The sequence below is a fragment of the Notothenia rossii genome (assembly GCF_949606895.1).
Source record: "Notothenia rossii genome assembly, chromosome: 7".
NCBI classification, from domain to species: Eukaryota; Metazoa; Chordata; class Actinopteri; order Perciformes; family Nototheniidae; genus Notothenia; species Notothenia rossii.
The window spans coordinates 68,742,031-68,763,842 of NC_136905.1; the positions used below are offsets into that span (position 1 = coordinate 68,742,031).

The following is a 21,812-nucleotide window of genomic DNA, read 5'->3' on the forward strand; positions in this document are numbered from 1 at the left end:
TGTTTTGAAGTTTGACAACACCACATTTGAATTCTTTTTAAGTGCATTTCAGAATAGGACGGATCTCATTGTCCACACCGAGGCTAATAACTTGCTGCCCCTCCCTCTAAAACGTCACCGCTAGGGACTATAAAGTAGTGGAGAGCGTTTGAGTTTGTTTGAGGCCGGGACTGCAGCGAGAGAGCAGAGGCGCACTGACTCCTTGACAACAAGTGGATGGAAAGAGCCCAGTGCAATGGAGAAACTGAACCGCAGTGCAGACATCGGAGCCCTGTAAAACCACGAAGAATAGATGAACTGCTTGCATGAGATACGGGGGAATGAAGAGTAGAATACATAGTTTAATGAAGAGTTGAGATACATTTCCAAAATGGCACGGATTAGCTCCAATGCAAAATCGCATTTCGCAAAGATGACATAGCACTTAAGAAAATGGGATTCCTCCAGGAACAGAACTCACTCACGACCTGAATGAAAAGAGAAAGGGGACTCTATTCAAATCGGAATTTAGTTTTGTTTTTTTACTTGACAAGCCTCGGTTGTGAGCGAACGCAGAGTGAAATATGAATCTGGGAAAAGCACTTCTGTTTTTCCTCCTCTCAAATTGTGTGACAATGACTTTGTCGCTATCCACTTGCACCACTGTGGACATCGACCACATAAAGAAAAAGAGAGTAGAGGCGGTCCGGGGACAGATCCTCAGTAAACTCCGGCTGACAAGTCCACCTCAAACAACAGGTCCGAGTCAGGTACCGTTTCAGGTCCTGGCCCTTTATAACAGCACCAAGGAGCTCATTGAGGAGCTGGGAAGAGACAGGCATCAGAGCTGTGGACAGGATAACACGGAGACTGAGTACTATGCCAAGGAGATTTACAAGTTCAACATGATCAATGGTCCGCCAGAAAACAGTAAGTTGTTTGTTTTTAATCATGGTCAATAAGTGTTTATTTTGCACTAAAGTTAACATTTTGTGTTATAAATGTGGGTGATTGAAAAACATAGGGTGGAGTAATTATTGATTTTGCCAATGCGCCATGCTTCCAACATTGTTAATCGTAGGTGCCCAAACTTGATCCAAATGCCTTAACTTGTACAAATCTGCGTACAGTCGTAAAAGTGAAAACGTGTATGTGGCCTCAGCACAGAATTATCATAGGTGAGGTAACAATATCAACAACAGGGTTGTGACTTTCCCAGCTAGCCGTAAGTCCACTCGTGTCTGTGCAGCCTTTACGCACAGACGCGCCTGTGAGAAGTGGAGCGGTGCGCAAAGGAGAGGGCAAAGTAAACAGTCTAATTGGAATAAGCACCATTCCTCATACATACCTCACACCAAAGCCATGGGAACTCCAGCCTTAGTCTGACACATTCCTTAGCTAGGAAAATTCTCAGGCAGTTAAGTCTAGTATTTATTGCCAACTCCAATACCTCATTTCCATTTTCTGGCCGTGAGTTTCCCAATATGTTTCATCCAGTATAACAACTCTCTCACTTCTATTTCCCCCACTATTTCTCTCTAGTCGCGAAGAGCAAGCTGTGCATTATGATCTAATTCCCTTGTTCATCCATATTGGTATTTCCTGTATAAACTATGGTCCATCATCGATTGTTCCAGAAACCTGAAACAGAAGCTCACTGAGCAGCAGATTCTCCAGAGAAAGTCAGTTTCTTAGTGTGAATTGGATTTGTATGCCGGTCAGAGGCCAGTTCGAGCACAGTGTAACCAGCTTAAAGATCAACAGGTGTTTATGCTGTGCTGTGACACTCAGCAGAGCCTCTGCCCGTTCCAGCATAAGTCGTGAATCAAATCCATTTCACAGGTCCCACAAAGTGCTTCTGACACTCAAAATACACAGCTCGGGGTTTATCCGCTGGTCAGAGGTAGCCAGAGCTCCCAAAACAAACAGAGGTCTAAGGAGTGGGATCAGTGATGGCCAGGTGCCCAGGACACATCACGCCGGTCTCATACTGAAGGCCCTTCTGTAGGTGATAATACGAGACATGAACTTCACTTACTACTGGCAACATACTGCACTAAACAGCTTATCCAGGAAGGATATTAGGAAATTAACAGAATGTGCCAACATACATTAATTAGCACTCTCCCTTTCCATTCTGTAATTTTAAAGAGAGCAGGGCATGTTGCAGACAGTATACAGTAACATAATGTCTGTCACCTTGATCATTTTGTAGTTCATTTTTATTCCTGCTGGATATAATGAGTTTTACATCCACCGCTTTTGGAAGGTGGGAGTGTTTCGGAATAAAGTCAAGTTTTGCTTTTTTTCATGCGCGGTTAAAAAGTTAAACAGAAACTTTTCTGTCATACTTTAATGTGCCACTTGCTCCAGAGCCACAACTGTTCATGCAAATTAAGGTATTTGCCACACAGTAAATGACTATATGAAGCATAACTGAGACTGAGCAGCAACAGATTTTCATTTTCTGGTGCATCAGGAGGCCAGTGTGGCTCATTATATTGTGTTTCTGTTGAAGAAACAAGATAAAAACATAATGAAAGGAAATAATGACCTTTGGCACAATAACTTAGCTAAGAATCCACGTACTCTTAAATTAGAAAGATGGTGCCTTGCACACTGGAGCATGCTGTTTCAGTGAAATTTCAAGCCAATCATTGACTCAGTGTTGGGTCAGTAAAAAATGAGCACTAGCGCTGAGACAGCAGGGTATCTGATATATGGGATAGTAGAAAGATGATGTAATCTGAGCAAACAGAGACAGAGGTCTCTGGCCAAAGAAACTGCATCTCTCCCCCCCTCAACTCCCACGCCTTTACCATTTTTGCTTCCTCATCCTTAATCAAGTGGAAAAAAGTTGTTTTGAACTGCAGCAGAGGGGTACTTCACATTGTCTCATCACATGTAATGACATGCCACACTAGGAAGCAGAATAATTCGATTATATGATACAAAAGAGCATTTAAATTCATTATTTTTAAAACTAATTAACAGTTTTATGCATCATGGGTGAGTCAAAATGAAACCATAGCAGCATAATTAAAATCCTAATTTCATATACGGCTATTCAACATTACAACAAAGCTTAACTACTTTATTTCCAAATAAATTGGCTGTTGTCCTCTACAAGACCTAGACACCTCACCAGCTGGCTAGCACCTGCTGCCTTATGCGTCCTATTTCCTTTGTTTACTTCCAAAAGCTCTGGAGAGACTTACATCACAGACAATCCTCCGGGCAAAAGGACAAAGAGAGGTGATTCCTGAGAATTGTTTTCATCAGGAAGGGTCTGTGTCATGAGAGGAGAGGATCGCACACACTGGAGGGTACGAGGTGTGGTCGACAGCATCTAGGCGAGGCACTTTATATGAAGCTTTACTACAGAGCCATGCCAGAGTCTGTCCCCGGGCCTTCCTGAATAACTTTACCCCCAAATCCCTCACTTAAAGCCTTTCTCAAATTCACTGAGTGATAATACGAGAAGGAAGAACGTGTATAGGTTACTATAAATATACTTTTGCAAGTGTGTAAATGAGAATGCTTCGTAAAATTATATAATTAATTTGATCTACAGTGTGTTTTCGCTATATCAGAAGTTAAAACAATAGGTGTGATGTTTTTCTTAAATAAGGTTTACAAGATAACGAGTACAATACTTTAAATTCTTTAACATAAAAAACTCAAAATCGTTCATTTCTGAGTGGATTTCCAGGTAGAAATAAGACCCTTGTGAAGCTTAATAACATAAATCTCTGCTGCTTCAAATAGTTTATAGGTCAAACCTATGTCAGCATCTTGACAATCAATCTTAAGACCTATAGTGGGGGTCTGGAAATTGGTGAATGTATATCATTTTAATTATGCAAGCTATCCCCTCCAATTACCAACATGGAACAAATTACCTTTCAGACCCTTGGCAAAAATAAGCCATAATGTGAAATCCACCTAAAACCATTGCAATGGGGAAAATGAGGTCATCCAAAAGGAAACCAAAGACTTGATTAGAATTTCAAATCTCCCTTCGAAAGTGGGGCTTTCCACCTTCTGTGGGGGAGGCAGAGGGGGGCGGAGCAGTGGGTGAGGGGGGGAAAGGCTACTGAGGTTTCCTCCTTATGGATTGTGTGGAAACACTGGACAGATATCTGGCTTGGGATTAATGCTTAAAAGGTCACCTATAAATAGGGAAAGTTAAAAAAGCCTTGTGGAAATATAAGATAATGACTGGGAGGACGCTGAAATTGGAATTTGGGTCAAATGAAGTACAGATACTTGGAAATGTGCAAGTTCTTATTGCATGACACAGAAACAACTGAATTTCTGAGTTTCCATTCGTCCCAAAACAGCTTGAGGTGCAAATCAGCTGAAGATGCAATGCCCCTTTCAACCACCAGCAAATCTGAGGCTCAGTAATAAAGTTTAAGCTTGGGGTAATAAATTAGCTATGGCTTGGCTGTAAACGACAGTTTCCACTTGGCCCATAAAAAGTTTGCTATGTGCTTGTGTTGCTCAACACTGCATGTGCTTGGCCTGTTAAAATAATAAACTGCTCTATAATATTAAGGTATAAAAAAGAGAAATGCTTCAGTGCACTGGAAGCTTTTTACATAGATCACATTTTGGCCATTTATTTACCAGATTCAGCTAAAGCTCAGAGTGATATCATATGAACGCACCATGGATACAGCAACTTACTGCTATCAAGCATGCTCTTACTGGCCTTACTGTCACGATGTACTCGCCCTCCTTGATGGTTTCTCAGGTATTGTTCTGCTCCAGTATGTGAGCCCACATGCTCCGGATACATTTCCAAGTTCCAGGGAATACTTGGCATCTGGCCGAGCCCTCGGAGCACCTGTTGGTCTCAAGAGCTGGTGGGAGGAGGAGGAGGAGCACGCTGCCGTCCTTCTGCAGCCTGCTCCACCACCACATGGGACATTTGGTTTTCATTTCATGACTTCAACTTGTTGCTAACTCGGACCGCACAAATTATAAGCAGATGGTTTTCAGTAATGGCCCACGTCTCTCAGGAAATAGAGAAGAAAACGTTTTTTTTATCTGCAAACTATCTCAATTTATTTAAACTCTTAAGAGAATCCTCTGCAAAAAGCTTATCAATAATCAGAAGGTAAACATCTCCCCCTGTTAGGATGTCAGTGGAAAATAGGCGTTGATAACATGTACACTATGAGGTAACAGATGGATAAGAGCTTAAAGGGACTCTGACAAAAGAAACAATGAGATTTCCAGTTAAACAAAAAAAAGAGAGATATCAAATAACCCATTTAAAGCAACTGTTGAGTCATCATTTCCATTTTTACCTGCAGATGACCTCCCGTACTGCCCTAAGGGTATCACCTCCAAGGTATTCCGCTTCAACGTCTCCACCATGGAGAAGAACTCCACCAACTTGTTCCGGGCCGAGTTCAGAGCCCTGCGGATCCCCAACAGCGGAGCCAAGAGAAACGAGCAGAGGATTGAGCTCTACCAGGTGTGTGAACTGACCGTTCATTTCCACTGTTAGCATAACGCTGGAGGCTAATGTGCTCTATTTCTCTCAGAAGGCCTTTGTAGGTCAGCGAGAAAGATGAAAACATTTACATTAGGGTGTCCAACTTCCTTTCTCCTTTTTTTCATGCACTGATCATTATTCCATGTGCTTACAGTCAAAGGATTTTACGTTAACACACATTTAAGAGCTTGTACAGCCATCTTCTAGAAACCCTAGATCATTTATTCTTTTATGACTGTCAATCTAATAATCCATCCTTGCTAGATCAAGTAGGGCTTTTTTCATTCAAAAGAGGGTTTGTAGATTTGCACTTGCATTTGTGGGTTTCTAAGCATTTTTGTGTTTGAGAATGCATCTGCTGGATGTCAGCGTGTGTGTGGGGTATGGGATGAATTATTTTGTTTTGTTCAGTTTCCTCATTAATCTCCCGTGAGACACTTGGAGTAATGATCAGGTTCCAACATTTCCTGCCAGGGAGACAAGCGTCTCCGGACTGCATACCGCCTCTGAGGCAAGGCTCTGGCCAGCGCTGAATACAGGCTGTCAGGCCCTCAGATTGTTTCCAGGGGCCTAGAAGGAGATAGAGGCAGGGTCACCCACTGGGGGAGTAAATGGAGCCGCCTGCTCGCCCCCACACTTTCAGGCTGGAGGTTGATTGGCAGAAGGCTGACGCTGGCCCCTTGTTCCCACAGGAAGACAGATTAGATGCTGACAATGTTCAGGAACCTGGTTATCCATAGAACTGCTGTGGGGCTCGGCGCTCATACCCACCACCCAAACACACACATTTCTTACAGGTAAACACCTTTGTTCAAAGAAGTGCTGATGGAGATAGGAATGTCAGAACCACACGCTTTGCATTTCCCTCCATCGTGAGCTCTGGGGCCTCAACACGATAACGGAGTCAGTAACATGAATGTCCGCAGTGTTACCTGCAACCCTGCTTTTTTTTCCTGAACTGCATAACACTGCATCTGGGAGGCCAGCTAAAGTCAAAGTTTAAACTGCTGACGTGAAGGACAGCTAGGTCCTCATTGGCAGGAGGGTAAAACGCAGGCATTAACTTGCAAAATGGGGATATCAACACAGGGAGTCACTTTTTCCATAAAGAGTAGACATTTGGCCCAAGGCATCCTGGAGAGTCTGGCTCAGACAGACAGCTCTGGTTCTGTCTGTGCGGGTGTGTGCGGGTGCGGGTGCGTGTGTGTGTGTGTGTGTGTGTGTGTGTGTGTGTGTGTGTGTGTGTGTGTGTGTGTGTGTGTGTGTGTGTGTGTGTGTGTGTGTGTGTGTGTGTGTGTGTGTGTGTGTGTGTGTGTGTGTGTGTGTGTGTGTGTGTGTGTGTGTGTGTGTGAGAAAGAGAGTTTATGCAGCTGGGTCACATTTTCGTCTTTCCTTGCAGATCCTCCAGAAAGACGACCCCAAAGCCAAGCAGCGCTACATTGGGGGCAAGAACGTCCTGACCAAGGGAACGCCTGAGTGGGTTTCCTTTGATGTTACGGAGACAGTGAGAGAGTGGCTGATGTATCGACGTGAGTGGGACACCTACTTATAACATAACCTGCCAAATAGCATTGGTTCATTGGAAATGTAGGATCACAGCTTAAGGGGAACACGTCAGCTCCTTACATCCCTCTGCTCTTGTTTCCCCCTCAGAAACCAATCTTGGCCTGGAGATCAGCGTGCATTGTCCCTGCCACACTTTCAGGCCTAATGGGGACATTATTGAGAATGCCAATGAGGTGCTCGAGGTCAAGTTCAAAGGTGAGACTGCATTTAAAACCTTTGTGATGCGAAGATGGGTTTTTACGTCAATTTCAGTGAGAAGTTCTTACTATTTGTTCCTCGGTAACTAATGTGACATAGTTTGGGAATATTTTCTTTCTTTCTAATAAACAGGTCTAACTACCAGTAAGAGAACTGTTTTTTCCCGAAAAATGTTCCTAAACTATTATTTTAAATATTTAGCATTTATTCTAGATGAGTCTTTAGACCAGGAACCAATCAGTCCAGTTTCTTTGAGTATACTCAGATTTTTCCCATTTTAAGAGCACATCTCAGTCTCAATCTTGCCTTTTGTATAGATTCCCAGCTCTTTCTGTGTCTTATGGTCAGACTGTGGTCTCTGCTAAATCTGGATTTCTCTCTGCTTTTGATCTCTCACATTGAAAATACATGCTGCCAGTTTGTATTCATGATCAAGAGCCAGATAACATTTAATTCTGTTTAATTTCTTTGATTTGTCTCATGCTACTGATAGGCATCTTAAGTTTGTTTCATTCTAATTAGTGCTTCTGAGGCAGTGCTGGTTTTAGGATGATTTGCATTTGTGGGTCTTAAGATCAGTTTATCCTTGGAGTTTGTTTTGGGCTGCAGTTTTAGTTATAGTGCTTGTTTCAGATCTTTCCAAATGTGGAAACATGGCATGCTTTGGTTGATGTTTTTCTGTTAATTGTAAATATGACCCTACAAAACTTAAACAGAGGCTCCCCATCTGGTTTGTACTATATACAGCTACAAACTGCAGAGGATTGGATGAAAGTAGATATTTGTTAGATTAAACTCTAAATGACATGTCTTTGTAATTCATATAGAAGGCTCAAAAGGCCTTTTGTTACCTAGCGCTCACAGCCAAATGAAAGATACCTGAGGCGTTTATTTAGTCTTTTATTGCTCAGGGAATATTCTAGAGCAGAGTTTCCTTAGATGATTGAGAATCTGGTTATAATAATACAATAACACTCACAATACTCTCCTTTTTATGAGCCTGGTAAAAAAAAAGGTTCCTTTTCATCCTGTCATCAACATCATCATCATGTTCCTCCAGCAGCAATACCTATTGAGGTCTTTTCAGTAAGATAATGGGATTCCTTTCTAAGATGAAGAGAGAGACAGAGCATGGGAATACAATTGATCTGGTATCTCACTTAGCACTGGGGCCCCCGGGCCCTCGGCCCTGGGAACACTCCCGACTGGCTTGGCCACAAGGAATGTGCTGCCACGGCGCTCAGACGCTTGGCCCCGAATTAAAGAGGGGCGTACATATCCAACAGCAGCATCTCTCTGGAGATATCCACTGCTTTAGCTATCAGGGGCAGATTGGATGAGCAGACGCAGGCTGAGGTGTGGGGGGGGGGGGGGGGGATGGAGAAAAGAAGGAAGTCAGGGACCAGCGTTGAATAAGGAGAAGGGTGAAAAGTGATCCAAAAGTGAGTGAAGCCCTTTCTGGATCCTTCTGTAAAGTAGACTACACTGATTAGAGTTTGCTTAAAGTCTGCTCTCGAAGACATTTTACTATTGTCAATAAATCTGCTGTGCAGTTTTACCTGGTTCCTCCAGACTGAAAGGCTCTCTCCTGCAGGTATGGAAGTGGACTATGACGAGCAGGGCCGTGTGAAAAAGCAGAAGGAGCAGCTGTACCCCCACCTCATCCTCATGATGCTGCCCCCCCACAGGCTGGATGCCCAGTCCTCCTCCCGCAGGCGCAAGCGGGCACTCGACACCAATTACTGCTTCAAGTAAGGCACATTTCTCTGCCGTGGAAAATGTAATAAACTGTTAGACATTTGTCTTTAACTTTGTAAAATAAGCTGGATTTAACACTTGGCTGGGTAAAATATTGCAAATAAAGACTAGCTGCTTCTACAGTGTTGCAGCAGAGGAAAATTGTCAAGCGGTGCACCGGCCAAGGCAACATATCAAGTGTCACGCCTCTAAAAGATGGCAAGGAAGCCGAGTACACGGGCAAAGGATAGGCTTGTTAATCATCTACACGAGCATGACAGAGGTAATAGTTAATACAAGTCGGGATCTGACCCAGTACTAGCAAACACCGCCTCCTCTTACACTCCATCTCCTCAGCTCTGGATTTCCTCTGTCAGGCTGACAGGCAGTACCAGAGACACCTGGGCTGACTCCAAGAGGGAAGATAAGGGCACACCTAGGAGAGGAATTTCTGTACTTCACACTCATTTCTGGCTGCGTGCCAAGGGAGAGGAAAATGTATACAACCCCTAAAATAGCACGTTATCTGTGAAGTGAAATGAGTGTAATCCTCTCTGTCCTCTCTTGTCTGCAGCAACTATGAGGAGAACTGCTGTGTGCGACCACTATATATTAATTTCCGGCAGGATTTGGGCTGGAGGTGGATCCATCAGCCTGAAGGATACTACGCTAACTTCTGCTCTGGTCCCTGTCCTTACCTACGCAGCGCAGACACCACCCACAGCTCGGTGAGAACAAAGCACCACAACACATCAAAGGTCCCCTATTTGACAGTTTTTCATCAATATATTATAGGTCTCAGATACAGTGGTGTAGTGGGCGTTGGACGCGGGGGTACGCCGCACCCCCACTTATTTGGAGCATGATCTTTTTTTTAATAGTCTAATAAATATAAAATCATTGCCAGTGTTATCAGTTGCAAGTGTGTATTTATTGTAATAATAACAAAAACATAATACATTTCACAGTAATTATAATAAAAAATAAAAACGATTTCCTTCATTCATCATCACGCTCGTGACCCCGCGGCGAGCCGGGGGTGTGTCACCGCTCGGTGGGCGGCGGCATTTCTTTCCCTTAAGAACGCTAACGAAAAAGCTCTACAATGGCAGGCAAACATTTTTTACTTGACTTCTTTTCTAAAAAGAATATAATTCACATGAAGAAAGAGGCTAGCAGCACCGAAGCTACAAGTGATTTTTGCAGTACAGTAACTAAATTAGGACTAAGCATACCGGTAGTCTGTGGACCTGTCTGCCCGTTTTGTGAGTGCACTGCGCGCGTCCGCACTTGTGTGGCATTGTTGGGGATGACCTAATTAAAATAGCGTCCCCCCAGTAAAAAAATCCCCCCTACACCACTGCTCAGATATATACAAAGCATGTCTCTGAAGTGTTTGGCTCGAAATACCAAACAGATGACCCATTGTAGCATCCCATAAACCCCTCTGTTTCAGCCCCGTTTCAAAGTGCTGATTCTGTGTCTGTAGCTTTAAATGCTAATGAGCTGTTGCTGGCCACGCCCCTTTGCAAGATATTTGGTTTTTTAAAAACACAATGGTGCTCTAGGAAGAGATTCAGGTGATAAGGTGGGCGGGGGTCACCTTGGTTGGTTATTGGCTAATGGTTACACAAGCCAAAAAACGTTATGACATCATAAAGTGGCCCAAATCTGATCAACTCACTTTCAGACAGGTTTTTATATAAATGGATCAGGACAAAAACTCAGCAATTCTTTCAGAATCTCTTTACACAGAGGGGACACATGTTGATGTGTATACGACATGAAAAAGGGGATTTTGCATAATAGGTGACCTTTAAAGTTGAGATTCTGTTCTGTGAAACACCCCTCCTTATCGTCTTCTACTCTTTTTTCCACAGCTGCTGAGCCTGTACAACACGTTGAACCCCGAAGCGTCAGCCTCCCCCTGCTGCGTTCCTCAGGACTTGGAGCCCCTCACCATCCTCTACTACGTGGGTCGCTCCCCTAAAGTCGAGCAGCTCTCCAACATGGTCGTCAAGTCTTGCAAGTGCAGCTAGACTTCAGGGCGAGACGCGGGACGTGGCGGCTCCCAGCACTACTCAGGAGCGGGTACGAGGGGGGAGAGGGGGCGCGGTACACTTTGCCCCCCCACCTTCAACCCCTGATTCAGCCCTGGTCCAAGCTCTCTCTCGATCTCTCGAAAAAACAAAAGATGAATTCCTGCAATCATTGGCAGCGTTTACTAAGAAGACTTGTCAAACACCACTTCACTAACGGGCACTCTCAAACCCATCCAACCTCTTCAGCAATTGCTTTTTGACATCAATGTTTTTTTTTTGTGTCATATTCCAGCCTGTGACCAGCCTGTAACTCAGTGCTACACAACAGGAAGAACAGAACAATAATTGTGTCTAATGACCACTGCATTCTTAAGGACATACAATAATTGCAGTCCAAAAGAGGAAAAATGACTGAGAATGCAGACTGAACCAATAGGAATACGTCAAAGAGGGTGAAACTAACGTGATTGTTTGTTGAGGGCAAACACATCCCTCGCCTTTGACGCACAGGACACCTTCGAAATATCCGAGCTGGAAACCGCCGCTGTGCACACCGCAGCTCCGACACTGTTTGTTTAGGATTAAAATGCTTTTGAATTAAAGATGACTTTAGGACAAAAAGAAAAATACATGCTGGAAACCAACCTTTATTCTAAAGTAGTATATCCGTGGTTATGTTTACCTCTGTAATACAACAGGATGGTGATTCCAGGGATAGTTTTGTTTTAAAGTGAAGCCTTTCTGTTGTATGAGACGACGTATGTCACTAAGTGAACACTTAAGTAGATCACAATCTGTAAATGTTTTTTGTATTACTCTTGGAAACACCTTCTTTTTTTTAATTAAAAATTGACAGTTGGATAGAGTTGTTTATATTTGCTTATTGTTTGAGTTTTTATGTTTGGGTTATGTTTTTTAGAGCACTTTATTTAAAGGGTAATAGGGTAAATCTAGACAACCAAGAAAAAAGAAATCATAGTCAAGTCTAAGACAAACTTCTGTGTGTGGTAGGAAGACAAATACATTTACTGACACTATCAGCATGTTTTAATGTTTTCATTTCAATGTTGTTTGATACCAATATGATTCCAAAAACATTACATTACCATGCATGTGTGTTGTAAACATCAGCGACACAACAGATCAAATGATCAGACTGTAAACAACTTTGTATCACCACAGGAGAATATACATTGATTTGGATTCCACTGTTGAATATCTGTAACACAGCATGCACTGGTGTAGTAAAGTAGACCACAACATTAAGTTTGCCATCGATCACTACAAAATACAATACTTTCAAGTGTATTAAAACCAGTTCTAGTCTGCATGGAGAACTACCATCTGTGCAACATCCCTGTGATGATGATCATCAGTGGATATGACATGCATGACATTCAAGTATTTCTGACAAAGTCATCATAAACATATTCTGAATCTATTGATATATAACAGAGATGTTTTATTCTATTAACACGCCCTGAGTTAACTCACTATATGGTCCCAAGCAACATATTACCTTCATGGATATTGATCTGCTGGTACAGCATTAACCTTCATATAGGCAAGGCTGTGCATAACCATAATTCCTCTTTATGTTATGCTTCAAGCTACAGAAATGGCCAAAAAGGCCTTTTGGTGGACAATATTCAGTGAATAAATACTAATACAACTACAATCATTTACTTAAAATATTACATTTGGTCCGTCCAAGAAAAACATCTACATCTCAACAGCTTACAGGAAAAATCACAGGTCAACTGCATTCTTGATATTTGTCTTACATTGTCCTTGTAAACGTGGAACAAGGCAGCAATCTACCGTTATTTATGCTCCTTTTTACGCCTACAAGCAAATCATTTTCTACTTTAACACATCCTTAGGCAATGAGCACAGAAAATGTTTTGGCAACGAGTCAAGGTGTGTAATGCCAGAAGCTTCTCACAAAAGAACCTCTTCTGTATGCTTTTCCGTTTGTATATAAAGATAACATCTACATGAATAGGTAGTGGTGCATATGCTACTGCAGGAGCAAAGAATAAAAGGTTGGATCCTGAAATTAAAATGCCACTGGGGCATTAAGGAACCATCTGCTGAAGGCTATCTGTCAGTGAAATCTTTCTGTGGCATCAGTAGCATGGAGAGAATGAGGGCGGACAACTGTTGGGATATAGACTGTGCGTAGCCAACGGGGGAGAGGGGTGAGGGGAAAGGGGAGAGGGGGGAGGGTACACAGGGTAAGGAGCTGAAAAGTGATGTTGAGCTGAGCAAATAAAAGCTCAACCTGCGTCAAAGCTGGGCATTCCTGGCCCCTCTCGAATGTCTGTGCCTGTATCAGAAATGAAATGAATAGGACCCTGTTCGATGTCTGGCACACTTTGATCTACTGCTGTTGTCCTTTCCCAGAATACACCTCTGTGAGGATGTAGTTACATGCAGAGACACCTGTCAGGCCAGCAGAGGGGCAGGACGGGCCTCTGGTCGCTTTCATGTCATCTGTGGCCGGGCTCCTGGCCCTGGAGCAGCTTGTGGTACACAGAGAGACCTGGGGAGCAACAGATGAAAGTAAAATTAATTTAAAAAAGAGGGAGATGGGCAGCACATGGTTTCCCCCACAGAACCCACATGTGCACAAACAGAAATGCTAAGGTCAAACCTGAAAGAATTTCCCTTCAAAGGAGAAGGCTAAAGACCTCCTGGTGAATGTTTTGTTGATGGTTTTTCTGGAGGCTGTTACCAGGGGATCTGCTCTGCCATCTCAGCGCTCAGCCTTTTGTCAGGCTGCCCCCCCGCTCCTCGTCCTATCGGCTGGATGACAGCCAGGCATCTAGTAGGAAAGGCATCCCAAGTACAGTAAGAGCTGCCGTGTTTGTGCTCCCAAACAGTATTCCCATTCATTCCTCCTCTCAGCACCCTGTTTATTTTGGTGCTCTTCTACACCGTGGGGCCTGACGGAGCTGAAAAACGAAAACATCTCCCTGACTTCCAATCTGATGACATGACCGCTGGAAGCTTCTCCAGCTCAGCGGGAAAAAAAGAAAAGATAAAAGGGGACAGTCATTTCTCTCACATTTCCCACTCCTAATGGTTTGCTCAATAACAGCACAACCACTTCTCTCCCATAATTACTCAACCATTTGGAGCTTTGTGTGAGATGTATTAGTGATTGCTTTGAATCAAACATCCAATAACTTACGTAATACATCTGAATAGGGGATGACAGCCAATAGCTGCCTTCCTTTCCCAACAGGGCACTGCACTCTCTTATTTTGATAGAGAGAGGCCTAAGCTATGCGCCCTGACATGATCAGACTCCCATTAAAATGGCACAAGTGCAGCATTCATTTCCTTCTCAAACTGAAAGCAATAAATCTCCACAGTCACCAGCTGTGCAGCCCTGAGAACTTCAAGAGAGAGGTTCAAGGGACGCATTGTAAAACACATGTGGTTGATATAATCTAGGTTTGTTAGCTTTGATAGAAACCCTCCCTTCATCTCATGTCAAAAATTTACATAGAAGAAGTGGGGAAGGAAAAAGGGGGAACGGGGTGAGCGGGCAGGAAAAGTTTTGGGGGGATAAAGGGAGAGTTGTATGAGCAAAGAGAGGAAGAGATTAAGAGAGTGCACAAGAGGGAGATAAAGGGAGAGTGTGATTAATGACGGTTGACAGCTGATCATAGAGAATGCTCTCCACTTGGACCCGCTCTAACTCCCTGTCAGAGTCAATCAGGGGGGCTCAGTCATCTCGCCACAAAGGTACTCTGGGCAGGCAGAAAGACCTGACGCACTCCTAAGCTCCACAAAGGCTGTTCCCTCTCTAATAACACCCCCCTCCCTCCAAAAAGCCACACTGAGTCTCTGTTCGTCTCCCAGTCCCATTCTAAAAAGGCATGGTTTGACCTGCCTCGCTAACTGGTTTTGGTACTGGGACCTTTTTTCCCCCTTTTTTTTTATTAAGTCAAGAGAGAAGCATCTCCCCCACCCTTTGAGCCCTGGACGACGGAAAAATGCATACATGAAATTCAGAAGCCATCCCAACAGATCCAGTTACAGTAATTGATGAGTTTATAAGATGTTTGTTAACTTAAGCCAGCCTCCATAGTTTAGGGGGAGAATGAAAAAAAGAAATGTTCTGGTCACAGACACCCAATTTTTTTTGGGGGGGAGGGGTGAAGAGCTACTGTGTTTTTCCAACAAGATGATTCCTGGGACGGCTTGACTCTGACGCTCACGTGATGTAATGAATGCTATGATTAGCTAAAGCTAATGTATGGTAGGTCTATGGAAAGAAAGAAAAAAAGCTCCTGATCAGGCAAACAGATGTGTGCATCAGCGCTAAATATCACTGTTACTGTAATAACCTCAACACTTCTGTGAGATGGAAAGAGTTGTGGAAATAGGGCAGGATGACACACGTGAGCGCATGCACCCACGATTGTGGCGCATTATAAACGCAGCAAAGGCTAAGATACATTTTTACTTTAAGTGTGATTTCTGGGGTACAACTGGACATCCCTTTTTGCGTATAGACGTAGTTACAATTGCGTAGGAATGACCAACAGATGGGAGTACCCACCCAAACTGTTCCCACCATCCTATGTCAAAAGAAAGATGTCATCACTGTTAAACCTATTTATCTTCAGCAGTAATCTGACCCGTAGTTTTGGACACTTATAGTCAAATAGCACTGTAGAGTTTGTTCATGCTCATTCAGATCTGGCAGCTTCAACTCTGCTTGGCACAAAGAGGGTTATGAATCTAGGCATCGTAATAAAATAACCAATAAATCTGCACTTGTACTCTTCTAAGAAATGTCAAGTGTGTACTTTATTTATCATTATGACAGTAGTAGTTATCAGCTACAATGTGCAAAATATATTTACAAATCCTGCACACCACTATGCAAGCAGGAAGCTGGCTAAAAATATCCAGTGGTGTCTATCAGCCCTCCATGGGGAATGTCCACTATGCCTGGCTGCAAAAATGGCCACTGGCATATAGAGGGCACACCCCCCCACCCACCTTCCATACTGCACCACCAACAGGCCAAGTTACAGCATGTGTAGAAATACAGCATCAGACCCACCTGTTTTACCACAGATGGCTTCGTAGACCACATGCTGCCCGTTGGACACACTGCCACTGGCTGAACTCTCCGTGGACTTCTGCCTGTTAATCATGAGACGAAAAGTGTCAGAGATGACCAAAAACATCATTCCCCGGGGGTGAACAGCATCTGAATTCCAATGCTTCTCCCCAAAGTCTGTTATAAAGCTGTGGATGTATCCTAGTGTATTGTCCAAGTTTGAGCTGAGTACATCAATAAGTAAATAATAGCTGAAAACTACGTGTGAATGTTAGTGCTAATATGACGTCTGATGAGTCATCCTCTGACAGAAGACAAATGGAGTCAGTTTAACTAGTGTGTGTGTGTGTGTGTGTGTGTGTGTGTGTGTGTGTGTGTGTGTGTGTGTGTGTGTGTGTGTGTGTGTGTGTGTGTGTGTGTGTGTGTTAATGTGTGTGTGTGTGTGTTTGCAGTCAGTGGAGGCCACTGGGGGTTAAGTGTTTGCCGAGTCGCCGTCATGAGCTAATTTGTGACAAGAAGGGGGCAAATTCCTGCTCCTTGTCCTGGGTGATTTCCCAAGCTTATTGTGTTGATTGCTGATTATGTAGACCTGCCGTCAGTCGCTACAGACACAGAAGGGGCACACATGGGCCATCTTATATGCTGAATAGTCAGTAGTGTACACTTATCTCACAGGGCTTCAATCGGGTTCCCAAACAGGGAATTATATATCCATTTGCACATAATCAGACAGCAAATACAGTGTTTTCAGAGAATAAACCATTATAGGAACTGGCGAAGCATAGAGCGGGAGCAGACACGTCTGTAACCTTATACATTAAATCTGTTAAGCATTTTTTAGGGGGAACAATAAATAAAGCTTAGTTGGCATTAACCTCTCACCCCATAACAGCAGCGTGCCAGAGGAGCATTAACAAGGTAATGAGGGTACACACTGCCTCCTTGTAAGGGACTGCACAGTTGTTCTTTCATACCATTACACAACCACAAATAGAACTGGCCCACTTTAAGCGTGGCATACCTCGACAGGAAGCAACCCCTTTCATATTGAAAGGGGGGGGAAAAAACTTGACCTCTCGGTTCTTCACATCACTCTCTTTGTCAACAGTCTCTCACTCTGTCACTTCAAGACTCAGCAAGCAGAAACAAGAAACACTGTGGGAGAGATCTGAACTTGCAGGGTACACAGATGAAACATAAGCCTGAAGTTGAATATTTTGAACTACTTACTAACTTGTGGCAAGAGCTGAAGTCCTTATGTACAAAAAACAAACAGATTTTTTCTGCATTCAGGTAGCCAGCAAGACTTAATGTTGACCAAAAGGGATAAAGTTTAACCATAAACACACGTTTGGCAGCTTCTGTGTGTATGCAGTATCCTGTGAAAATAACTACTGTTGTGGCTGATGAATAGGGAGTGAAAGCAGCAGCCAGGCTGACATTAATGGTGCTGCTGTAATTGTCACCCTATTAGTAATGCCACACGACAGCCCGGGTTTCCGTAGTTACAGCTGCGTCTAGCCAAATCTCGCAAACAAAATACCAAACAGGCTCATTTATTTGTTTTACAAATTGCTCCTTTCAAAGCCTTCACTGAAGTCATACCACTTTGAGTCCTCGCAGCCCCTCCAGTTGGCAGCTGTGGTATGTTGATAGACCAGAGAGCCCTGCCCTGCTGAGTTGATACCAACATGAAGCACATTGGGTTCGAGCAAGTGTACCACATGTTTGTTGAGCTTAAAAATCAAAGGCGCTGGCACTCGTTGCCCAGATCGGTCCTGTACTTTAATCTTCAATTCAAACTGAATGCTGACTCGTCACTGAGTCAGCATATTCGGACGTGGTTGATTAGAAAGCACTCTTGTAGGATTTGTCTTCAAACAGAGGAAATCATTTTGCTGAATGGACTGAGATCTTCACTCGAGACCAAAATAACAAAATTCTGATAGATAGATTCAACTAAAAGCAGTCAGTGATCAACAATGTATTACTAATGGGAGAATGAGTCAAGGCCATTACTGGGAAATGTGTATAGTGCAACAGTTTTACAATTCAACAGCTGGCTGGAGGAAGGTGTTTGGAGTGCTGCATAACCTTGAACAGTGTGAATACACCCAGCACAGTGATTCTATTATAAGTTGGAGGAGCTTACGCCGACACTGGGATGCATTTCAGATGTGCCTCAATAACAGAGGTATTGAGTTGCCCCTAAAATGAGCTCTGGAAATAAAGGGAAGCAACGTATTATCCCCCCATTTTCTGCAAACAATCATCTCCTTTCTCCTGGGCAGAGTTCACTTTTCCCTGTCATTCTTACTTTTCCCCTCTCTTTATTCTTTCGTTTCCGTGTTTCCATCGGTGCATTTTTGGTCCTGAAGCTTCCGTTTTTCCCACACTCTCCCCTGTCACACTGGTCGACCGCAAAAATGCAGGACAGAGGAGAGTGTGAGGGGGCTCTGGAATTCCACATGCAGAGTGTAAACACGGCAACTGCCAGGAGAACACACACACACACACACACACACACACACACACACACACACACACACACACACACACACACACACACACACACACACACACACACACACACACACACACACACACACACACACACACACACACACACACACACACACACACACACACACACACACACACACACACACACACACACACACACGCGCACACACACACACACACACACACACACACACACACACACACACCACACATACACACACACAAAGGAGCAAACACAGCACCTATCCGGCTGCCCTAACTTATTCTACAACCCCTGCGCTGCACCTCTGCCCTCTTCACTTTTCACTTGCCAGCAACAGTTTGTCCAGTCAAACAAGATGACTGAAAGAAACACGTCAGCAGAACCAGAGCTTTGCTCAGGGCGATCTGCTACTCTCTGCTATTACTGAGGCTCACAGACAAATGGACAGTTCTTTATGCCAATCCGATTGTGCCCTTCAACGTGATTTAAACAAACATTCGGTCCCGGTCACAAAGACTTTTCTGTTGTTGTGCAATTTGGCCAGATGTTGTAGTCATAAAGTCATAAAGTAAGTGAGGGGAAAAGCTGGCAGTTCAGCCCCGTTTCACTCCTTTCCTTTTATTTTCCCTTCTGTGCTCTTCAGCTTATCTCCAAACCAAACAGGAATTAAACGGCGCTCTGAGCCCGGGGCCCTTCCACTGAACCACGTTCTGTTTACGGTTCAGGCAGAAAGCAGGCCTGTGATGAGGTTGTTTACTGAACAGGCAGATACACCCTGTGGCCAAAAGACTGGGAGCACTCCACTGCACACATATTCTAACTCTCATTAGCATCGGCCGTGTCCTCTGGAACTCACCGCTCCCACGCGCTTTGTCTTAATCCACAAGCCAATCAATGCCATTCCCCACTGCAATCTCTTCTATTCAGTACATGGTGACTTTATGAAACTCAAAGAAGTGAATCAGAAATGTGTTCAGTTGAAAGGCCGTACTTACTTGATGAGGCGCTTTGTTGCCGTTTTCCTGATCTGTCCCTCTCTGGCACTGCTGGGCGGCTTGGGGGCGAGAACAGGACTCACACAGGTTTGGCTGTGGCTGTGACCGTGGCTGGTTCGAACATGAAAGCTGGATGGAGGGCAGCTGGATGAGGCTGGGGGAGCCTGGGCGAGTGGAGCACCCGTCTGGTCTGGATATTGAGCCTAAGAAAATATAATTTAAGGTCAGTATTGTTAACACAGTGAATGCTTTTATTAACTCAGTTTGCCATGATAATGTTAACTGTAGTTTATCGTTATGGGCAGGCAGTATAAGGCGGTCTGTATTTTAATTACTATCATCTCTCAATTATAAACAAATACATTGAGATTGGGTAAAAAAGAATATATTTCCTATATTCTTTACAAGGTTATTTAACAGCAGTGCGTGTTTGAAATGAAAACAGAACACTTTAAAAGCTCTTGTTTGGGTTCTAATTTAAATTCAAGTCAACATGTAGTAACAGTGGTTTTGAATTAGGACGCGAATCCTTATTTATGTAAATATATAGTTTGTGGATCCTTCTGAATGTATTTAGTATTTATTAGAAAGTATGTTATGGTATGTATTTACTCAACTGTAAAAAACAAATCCAATTCCTAAAGAGGAATAGGGAAGTACTATCACCTTTGGAATGGGTTAGTCATGGGGAAGAAATGTTGTCTTGTTAAGTGATTGACATGAATAATATATTAATGAAATGCCATCCAGTATCAAAACAACAATGTTGGCTGCACTGATAAGAAAATTCTTTACATTATTTATTTGTTTTTACAAGATCTTTTCACAGGCTTGGGGAGAGGGGAAATACCGTTTTTCTTTCTGACATCATATTTTAGAGTCCCATTTCACTCTGTCCTTCCTGGAGAATGCATTGCATGCATTCCTTCCACGTCTCACGTCTACGCTATTTTCTCTGCAGCTTCCTACGGCTATCTGACAAACTAATGGTTTTCCAGCTCCACAGTGCAGCCCCTCAAAGGGCCGGCGGTGTGACAGGGAATATCTGATGTAATTGGTCTGTTGATAAATGAGAAGCTGAGTTTCCAGGTTGCGAGGCCTATGGCCGGCAATCCAGTCTGAGCAGGACCAGGAAGGCCACCTTTCTCTGGCTGCCAGTTGGCTCTGAGCCAGGCCAGTAGAGGAGCCGCGCAGTCTGCACCCAGTAACTGGAACGTGGACTGCAGCGCCGGAACAGCCCCTTGAAGTACACACTCACACACATAGAGCATATGAACAAGAGCACTCACAGCACTTCCTTTTGTGTCTTTATGTAATCCTAAAAGCTCAATTACTTTTCTAATGAGGTCAGAAAAGCCAGCAAGGTGATGAAAAAGCTCAAAGAGTAGTCAAGTCACGGACTAATTCCTGGACCAAGGTGTATGTGGGGCAAAGACAATTTTTAGACTATTCTCTTTAGGTAACAAAATAGGTGTCATGGTAAAACGTAAAAAGAAGCTGCAGGATTGAAGAACTTATTGTCAGTAAATATACAGATTACCAGAGAGACCCATTTGGTTGGAACGAAGGGGGAGGGACGGCAAGGATTTTAGGGAGGGAAGTCTGATTTGATGGTGAGACAACCCTATCCTGAGTCAGCCTCCCGATGACCTCAGTTTGAGAGAGTTGAACAACAAGATGGCTTTGTTGTGAAGAGCTCATGCAGGAGTATGATGGGACATGTCAGCAATAAAAGGAAACTTTGTCAACTGTTTTCTGACTATGAGACAAAATGAAAAGGGGAACGGAACAGAGGAAATGCACGGGATCACTTTCATAAAGTGCCTTGTGTAAGGCTGCGGGCCCAAGCCAAGAGAAATATCACCTCAATTGCATTGAAGCAAAAATGATGAATAAACCATGATGTGAGAGGAACTGCTTTACCCCGGACAGATCAGGAATAAACGGGTGCATCCAGCAATCTGTCTCCACTTTACAAAACACTTATAAATACATTCTTCCTGTTAAGATCCTCTTTCAAAGCAATTTACAGCAACAAAAAGAGGGCCTGTCTTTATATTAAAACATTACAATTATTCTGCGCAAAATGACCGAGACCACTCTTTCTAATCCCCCTCTACAAACAGCCAAATCATATCGGTCACGGGCCACGGCTAGTGAGGCATGACTAAAAGGTTTTTTGTCGCTTCATTAC

The 21,812-nt window shown here is 43.5% G+C and overlaps 2 protein-coding genes across 7 annotated transcripts in view; one reads left to right on the forward strand and one right to left on the reverse strand.

Annotated features, from left to right (window-relative positions):
- The first annotated feature begins 141 nt into the window (after positions 1 to 141).
- On the forward strand, positions 142 to 11,892 carry tgfb3 (transforming growth factor, beta 3). Its single transcript, XM_079691412.1, has 7 exons — positions 142 to 909; positions 5,304 to 5,467; positions 6,888 to 7,017; positions 7,142 to 7,249; positions 8,847 to 9,003; positions 9,564 to 9,717; positions 10,870 to 11,892. The coding sequence occupies exons 1-7, from the start codon at positions 564 to 566 to the stop codon at positions 11,026 to 11,028; spliced, it is 1,218 nt and encodes a 405-aa protein (XP_079547538.1). The 5' UTR covers positions 142 to 563; the 3' UTR covers positions 11,029 to 11,892.
- An 806-nt stretch (positions 11,893 to 12,698) lies between these two features.
- The window catches only part of ttll5 (tubulin tyrosine ligase-like family, member 5), a 47,188-nt gene continuing 38,074 nt past the window's right edge, over positions 12,699 to 21,812 (reverse strand). For 5 of the 6 annotated variants that reach the window (XM_079691408.1, XM_079691409.1, XM_079691405.1 and 2 more), the window contains exons 29-31: positions 19,619 to 19,821; positions 16,118 to 16,200; positions 12,699 to 13,576 (exon numbers count right to left, since the gene is read on the reverse strand). In XM_079691408.1, the coding sequence (XP_079547534.1) occupies positions 13,524 to 13,576; positions 16,118 to 16,200; positions 19,619 to 19,821 (339 nt within the window). In that variant the 3' untranslated portion in view covers positions 12,699 to 13,523. The remainder of the gene's footprint in view (positions 13,577 to 16,117; positions 16,201 to 19,618; positions 19,822 to 21,812) is intronic. The other variant, XM_079691410.1, reaches the window with a different exon arrangement.

Excerpts from the sequence above, each read along its gene's own strand:
- tgfb3 (XM_079691412.1), top strand. The coding sequence starts at position 564 with ATGAATCTGGGAAAAGCACTTCTGTTTTTCCTCCTCTCAAATTGTGTG. Across the intron at positions 5,468-6,887 it reads AGAGGATTGAGCTCTACCAG|ATCCTCCAGAAAGACGACCC; the intron begins GTGTGTGAACTG and ends CTTTCCTTGCAG. Across the intron at positions 7,018-7,141 it reads AGAGTGGCTGATGTATCGAC|AAACCAATCTTGGCCTGGAG; the intron begins GTGAGTGGGACA and ends TTTCCCCCTCAG.